Raw genomic sequence first — 7,269 nt, 5'->3', positions numbered from 1 at the left:
CATCTGACTTCATTATACAAACTAACTGTACCAGTTTGTATACATTATGTCTCCCAGAACATGTTCTTTGATGCAATCTTGTGGGGGCAGACATATTAGGTGGGGATTAAGTTGGAATGTTTGGATTAGATTATTTCCATGGAAATGCACCCAACCCAACTGTCAGTGATAAGTCTGATTGGATAATTTCCATGAAGTTGTGGCCCCACCCATTCAGCATGGGCCTTCATTAGTTTACTGGAGCACTACAGTTTGCTACAGCCAAGAGGGACACTTTGAAGAACACACAGGAGCTGAGAGAGGAGCTGCAGATGAGAGACAGTTCAAAGAGGGCCGTTGAAAGCAGACTTTTGCTCCAGAGAAGTTGAGAGAGGAAAAACACCCCAAGAGCAACTAAGAGTGACATTTTTGAGGAGCTGCATCCTAGAGAGGAACATCCTGGGAGAAAGCCATTTTGAAACCAGAACTCTGGAGCAGACACCAGCCACGTGCCTACCTAGCTAATAGAGGTTTTCCGGATGCCATTGGCCATCCTCCAGTGAAGGTACCCAATTGCTGACCTTGGATACTTTATGGCTTTAAGACTGTAACTTTGTAACCAAATAAATCCCCTTTATAAAAGCCAATCCATTTCTGGTGTTTTGCAACAAGGCAGCATTAGCAAACTAGAACATAGTTACTGCCCTTGTCAGTGGAAGGCAATCTCCAAACATGCCCGGCTCCTGCAAGCAGAGGTGAAAGGGGGTGGGTTTCTCTGAAGGGACTGGATATTCCCACAGTTATTCTTGGGAGTGATTAAATTTGGTCCAGGAGAGGCTGGAACTGCTCTACAAGCATTTCCAGTAGGAGACATGGGCCTGATGTTCACGCCGAAGTCAATTTTGTCAGACTTGGGTAAAATATGTTGCAGGCAGAACACAGATCCTGAAAATAGCCCTGCTTTTACCAATTGACTACATCCCACCAGGTAAAGAAAATTAGAATATCTTGGAATTCAGTGGATACTATAAGGAGTTAGAAAAGATCTCAAAAGGGAGTAAAAGCCTACTAGCTGAAGTCTATCTGATAATAAGAAATAATGACTCAGTCCTAAATGTATGTTTGTGGCCCTACTGTGGTGAATTGAAACAAGTTCCAGCAATCTCTTCTTTGGTTTGGAATGACAGTGAGCCATTTACCTAAGAGAAGCTTGGGTGGTGGTTAGGAGAGCAGACTCCAGAGCCAGCCTGCCACGGGTTGAATCCCAACTCTGCCACTCTGTGGGACTTTAGGAAAGCTGCTAATATCTCTCTGTCTCAGTTTCCTTGTAAAGTGAGGATGATAATGGTACCTGTTATCATAGTGTTGTCATTAGGATTAGATGGGTAATGCACATAAAACTTCTAGAACAGGGCAGGGATGGGTGGGGTGGCTGCACTAGCAGACTGTAACTTCCGAGTTCACCCAAACTTGGGTTCAGCTTTGAGGAATCTGATACTCTCGGTTTTTTAACCTACCACAGGCTATTGAAAATTTCCTCATACCCTCAGCAAGGGAGTGAGGGCCTTTTGGGCCTCCCGCAGAGGTTGGGCACTCCTTCCCAGACACTCTGCCTGCCATGACTCTCAGCAATTGTCACACCCCCGGCTGGGGGCTAAAAATTGGAGGACTGTACCTTGGGCAGACCCGGAGCTACCAACTCTACCTGCAGCTTCCTGGGGGGGGGGGGGATCAGAGTCCCCTCTGGGGTGATGGGAATTTTTACCTTCAGAATGGATAAAATAGAACCAATTGATGGAGAACTATTCCAGCGTGTTGTCCTCTGTAAGGCATAGAAGCAAATAGTTTTGTCCTAGAGCACCCTCCCATGGTTCTAAGGGACTTATATGAGGGCTTTGGCCATTTGGGGAGGAATTAAGTTCTAAAAAATATATGGCTGACATCATCACATTCTGATGTAAGTCATGCACCTGCCACATTCAGCAGGTAATTGTGGATGCAGCTGGTCTGGAATCTGTTCAAATAAGCAAGCTTGCTGTGCACAGCTTTCCTCTCCTTGGAAGTGCAGAGTCAGGGTCTTGGGTGCAGAGTTGTGATGATCTCATGCCTTCTACCCAGGCTTATCGACCTTTGAGAGAGCAGCCACAGTTGCCTGGATCCTTCTCAAAGTATGGATGTCCTGTCCAAATCCACTTCCATCACAGGACAGCTCCAAGAGCTGGGATATGAGAGTTCAAGCACATTTCATCTCCAGGGGGAGATCCTGATGGAGTCAACCAGATGTACTGAGCGTGTTTAGCAACGTGGCCTGCGTGGGAAATCAATGGTTCATGAAGGGAGCTCCTCTGGTGCATGCTAATGATGCTGCTGGAACTGATGCCACAGGTGTGGGCCTTTCCCTTCTCAATTTTTTGATGTTTGTGTCCCCACCCTCTTGAATTCTCTTTGGGATTAGCTGTGAGAAGTTGAGATTTGATGACCTCTCTCACCGAGCCAATGAGCAATAAAACCAAGAGGTTATACCTGTCACTGTGTACTTACCATGTGCTGGACACTGATCTGAGCATATATATGTGGCTCATTTAACCCTTGGAACAACCCTTGGATTCAAGGAGGCCAAAGAAGAGACCCCCCAGGGCTGTGCAGTGACCCAAGTGGGTGGTGAGAAGTGATAGAGAAGGTGGGGAGGGAGATGCATTCAGCTTGTGCTTCTGTATCTCAGGGAAGGGTAATGCAAGGAGGTTTTGCTTTCATGAGTTGAGGACATTTATATAAGTGTCGCAACACCAATGGGTCCAGTTCTAAGATTACTGATTGCCTGGGGCTGTGGAGGTGGCCCACTCACAGGCATTGTCACTAGGGTGGGTCCTGATATGACATGGGCGGTATGGCAGCCAGGAAGGGAGTGAAGGGAGACATCTGGGCACAGTACCTAGTTATTTGGCTAATAATAAATCCTCACTGATTATGCTCCATATGCCATGCACTGTACTAGGTGCTAGGAATAAACTGATGAGCAGATCAGATGTGGTTCCTGTCCTCAGAGAGGTTACCATCTAGTGGGAATAGGCAGGCGAGGAAGCAGTGGGGCCAATGCAGCATGGTAAGTGCTCTGAGAGGGGCGCTCAGGCTGCTGCATGAGCACAGGGCAGTGGAACCTAAGCCAGGGGCAAGGGTACAGCATGGCTTCCCACAGGAGGAGACATCTAAGCTAAGGCTTAGACTCCATTCCCCCCAATGCCTTCTCCTTCACCCCTCTCCTGGCTCTATTAACACCAGACCTCACAACGACATGGCACAAATAATACCAGTAGAAAAGCCAAGCCCAACATAGGGTGCTGAAAAATGTTTGTTTTTGCACGTATTTGTAAGCCATTCAAATCCCCCAAAGCATCTGCGTCTGCTGCTGTTTCCAGCCAGAGTCACCCAGTCCCATGCCATCTCCCACACCCCACCGATTCCTCCTTGCATCCAGAGGGGACAGGAAGGGCTCTAGGCTTGGCTGCTGGGGTCATCAACCAGACCCTTGGGTTAGGCTTCCACAGGTCTGCAGAACCCTTGCCAGCTCCAGATGGACGTTTCCTGAGATGCTGTTGCCCCACCTGGATGGTTGGCCTGTGAAGTCCCAGGAGGTAGGCTGGGTGCCTGGGTGGACATGGACATATAAAGCCCAGCAGAGGCACCATCAAAGCTCTGTAACTTTAGAGCTGGAAGGTACCACCAAGGGCAACTTGTTTATAGATGAAGAAACTGGGACAGCCAGGACTCAAACATGAGTGTTCAGACTTCAGCTGCCAATCTCATCAGGACCCATCTCCCCTCCATCTCTGCTGCTGCCCCACTTCTCCCACAGTTCCACGATTAGGTGAGGATGGGTCTCCTTCAGGGCTCGGTAGAGTCGATCTTTGCAGGCCCAGTCCCAGGACGGACTGAAGCTGAAGAGCTTCCGCATCTGGCTCGGCTTGGTGGCCTCAGCCTGCACCCTCTCATACTGCTCCTGGCTCAGCACCTGCCCATACAGCTTGTCCAGGACAGGGTCCACCGATGTCACCCGGGCCACCAGCTGCTCCCGATACCGGTCCACGAAGTGCAGGGCTGGGGCTTCTGGAAATGGAGATGAGGCTGTTCACGAACAAAGAAGGGTTCCCATCATAGCCTCTACCTCTGATCCCCCAACTTTAGCCCCCTGCATCCCTGACTTTCTTTTCTTCCTGTAAGGGCATTTGGCCACCAGAAGGGCAACCCTGCCCTCCCTCACATCAGTCTCCAGCCTGGCATTTTTCCGAACACAGAGAGGGGAGGCAGCCATGCTGGGGCTATTTGAGGCTACCCAGTGGAGGTGCCAGGGCCTCCATGGGCTGGGAGTATGGGGACAAAGGGTGGGACTCTGCCCCTGGGCATGCACCCTCTTTCCAAGGCCTGATCCCTTGTGAGGTTTGCATCGACAATCTCTTCCTTTCTCTCTTTCCATCCCCCCAGGGCCAGACAGAACACTCCAGAAGTGCCACTGGCTCCTGTGGTCTCTAACAGCCTTTACTAACCTGTCAGGGTTGGAGGGAGCAGCGTGACTGCAGGTCTGAGATCTCCTGGGGGGAAACAGAGATGAAGAAGCGTCCATAACAGTGCCAGTTGTTAACACATAAGATACATCTCAAACCCCTCACCCACGTCTGAGATAACTTGGATTCTGTGAACGAGCTATAGACAAGTTCTGACAGAATCTGGGAGTAAGGGCTGGAGGGACCCTTAGAGATTTTCAAGCTGAATCTCTTCCTGTGCCAATGGGGAAACTGAGGCCTAGAGGCCCATATCATAGACTAACACACACACATGTGCACACACACACACACACACAGAGAAGGCAACAGCAATTTCTCCCACAACACCACAACACTCCAGGCATGGTTTTATCCAGTCTTGGCTTGAACAGAATACCTGGCAGAGAACAAAGCCAGTCCCTTGCTAGATAGCTTATTGAGATCTCCTTATTCTGAGTGAACCTAAACTGTTTGTTCTACATTTGCACATCAGAATCTGGAGTCAAGCAAATCTTGGCATTTGGGAGTAATGGGTGAATTTTCATAGAAAAATAAACAAAAACCTGAAGGGGCTTAAACAGTTACTTGCAAAAGGAGAGGAAGGAAGTTCCCAGCAGCTTGTGGGAACAAGGCCTGAGGGTTTGAGCAGATTCCAAGGACAGTGTGACCTCACAGCCTGGGGAGGTGGCGCAGGAGATGGGAGCTCAGGCTGCATTACTGGGAGCCCTGGGTCTTGTGGATGGAAGGAGGAGGGTGTTCTACATTCCTTACTGCTGACTGGAAAGTCCTGGACTCAGTCCTGACTCCATTCACAAAGGAGCACGTACTGAGGAAGGCTGCTGGATGCAAAGAATTTTAAAAATCCAAAATGTAAGAGGAATGACAGGAGGAACTGAAGATGTTTAACTGGAATAAGAGGAGACTTTAGGGAGGCCATGGTTACATCTTCAACCTGAAGGGTTTTCCCATGGAGAAGGAGATGGCCTTCTGTGAGTTCCAAGAGACAGAATTAAGACTGATAGGAAGAACAGATTGGCTTAGCGTGAGGGAAAAGAAGAATATTGCTACTATTTATTGAGACATGTACCTACATCATTTTACTTCATCTTTCCAACAATCCTGCAAATTAGGCATAAAAATCCCCATTTTACAGATGAGGAACCAAAGCTCAAACAAGGTTAGTGCTTTCCCACAGTTACACAGCAAGCAAAAGTAAGTGCCAGAGTGGGACTCAAACTCATGTCTGATGTTGCAGCTTGGTTAGTTGTCTACCTGTGGTTGACTAAAGTCAAGAAGGAGTAAAGCTCTTCCTCTTTCCATCACACTGTGCAGCCTGTTTGGAGCAGCTCAGGAGGCAGCTCCATCATATTTCAACTGCTGACAAGGGCTGGTCATTGCTGGAAAAAGTATTAAGGGAATTTTGGCTCTTGGAGGTGGTGGTGCTAGACTATGAGAGTGTAGGTTTCTTACATGCCTGAAGGTTTATTATTTGATTCCCTCTTGAGAATATCTGAATGATACTGGTGAGAGTATCTGATGTTGCCAAAGTTGGCTTAATCCACCCAACTACTGTGTAATCATCAAGTTCTTATTCTTTCATATCATATCCATGCTATCATGAAAGACTTTGCCAACGGCCTTAACCACTATGTCAAAATTTGGGGAAGTCAAAATCTGTTAATTCCAGTTCAGCATGTTGATAACATCCTATATGGGAAAGAGCATGGGGGTTGGAGTCAGATTGACTTAAATTCAAATTCTGATCAGACCAGCTGTTATATAATTTGAAAAAGTCACTTAACCTCTCTGGACTTTTTCTTCCCATTTGTAAATTGTGATAATACAAACTGCCTCCCTGACGAGCACACACATACTTTTACTGACTTTCTCCCACTTTTAAGACTGTTGGACTTGACCTGGCTTTTACCTGCTTTCACCAAGGCCTCCCATACCATAGTTTCATTTTTCTTATCTTTCACTTGAAGTCTGATTCCTGATCCCAAGTGGCCAACATAGAACTCAGAGAAGAGCTGGGATTCTCCGGGGCTCCGATAGCAGAGTTCCAGTTCCTGAAGAAAGAAAGAGTCACCATGTGAGAAGTTACCATTCATCCTGCACGTAATGTCTTTTCCCACATGACACCTTCTTGGCCCTCCTGGTAATGCCCCAACCCCACTGGGACACTTTGATTATCTCCTGCACTGAAATCAATTGGTACCTTCAGATGCTGCTCTTTCCTTAATTCCCCATGATCCTGATTCAGAAAGATGGAGACACAGCTGGGTACCACATGGATGAGTCAGGGCTCATCCCTAATCTATACTGTTTTCCATTGGGCATACACAATCTCACAGAAAACCCACTTCAGACAAGGTCGCTGTGTAACCCACACAATATCAAACATCTACCTTTCAGTACTACTTCTTTTTTTTTTTTTTTTATCTTCATTTTATTGAGATATATTCACATACCACGCAGTCATGCAAAACAAATCGTACATTCGATTGTTCACAGTACCATTACATAGTTGTACATTCATCACCTAAATCAATCCCTGACACCTTCATTAGCACACACACAAAAATAACAAGAATAATAGAGTGAAAAAGAGCAATTGAAGTAAAAAAGAACACTGGGTACCTTTGTCTGTTTGTTTCCTTTCCCTATTTTTCTACTCATCCATCCATAAACTAGACAAAGTAGAGTGTGGTCCTTATGGCTTTCCCAATCCCATTGTCACCCCTCATAAGCT

The 7,269-nt window shown here is 47.1% G+C and overlaps 1 protein-coding gene across 9 annotated transcripts in view; it reads right to left on the bottom strand.

The window, feature by feature from the left end:
- Positions 1-3,318: 3,318 nt before the first annotated feature.
- LOC119514278 (NACHT, LRR and PYD domains-containing protein 1-like) overlaps positions 3,319-7,269 on the bottom strand; it is a 45,010-nt gene continuing 41,059 nt past the window's right edge. For 5 of the 9 annotated variants that reach the window (XM_037809968.1, XM_037809971.1, XM_037809973.1 and 2 more), the window contains 3 exons: positions 6,445-6,586; positions 4,521-4,565; positions 3,319-4,101 (listed from right to left, as the gene is read on the bottom strand). In XM_037809968.1, coding sequence (XP_037665896.1) covers positions 3,767-4,101; positions 4,521-4,565; positions 6,445-6,586 — 522 coding nt within the window. In that variant the 3' untranslated portion in view covers positions 3,319-3,766. Of the gene's footprint in view, positions 4,102-4,520; positions 4,566-5,789; positions 5,915-6,444; positions 6,587-7,269 lie in introns of all 9 variants that reach the window. The other 4 variants (XR_005212776.1, XR_005212777.1, XM_037809970.1 and 1 more) reach the window with 4 other exon arrangements.

Source organism: Choloepus didactylus, chromosome 18 (genome assembly GCF_015220235.1).
Source record: "Choloepus didactylus isolate mChoDid1 chromosome 18, mChoDid1.pri, whole genome shotgun sequence".
Classification (NCBI taxonomy): Eukaryota; Metazoa; Chordata; class Mammalia; order Pilosa; family Megalonychidae; genus Choloepus; species Choloepus didactylus.
This window is presented reverse-complemented; position numbering and strand designations above follow the sequence as displayed.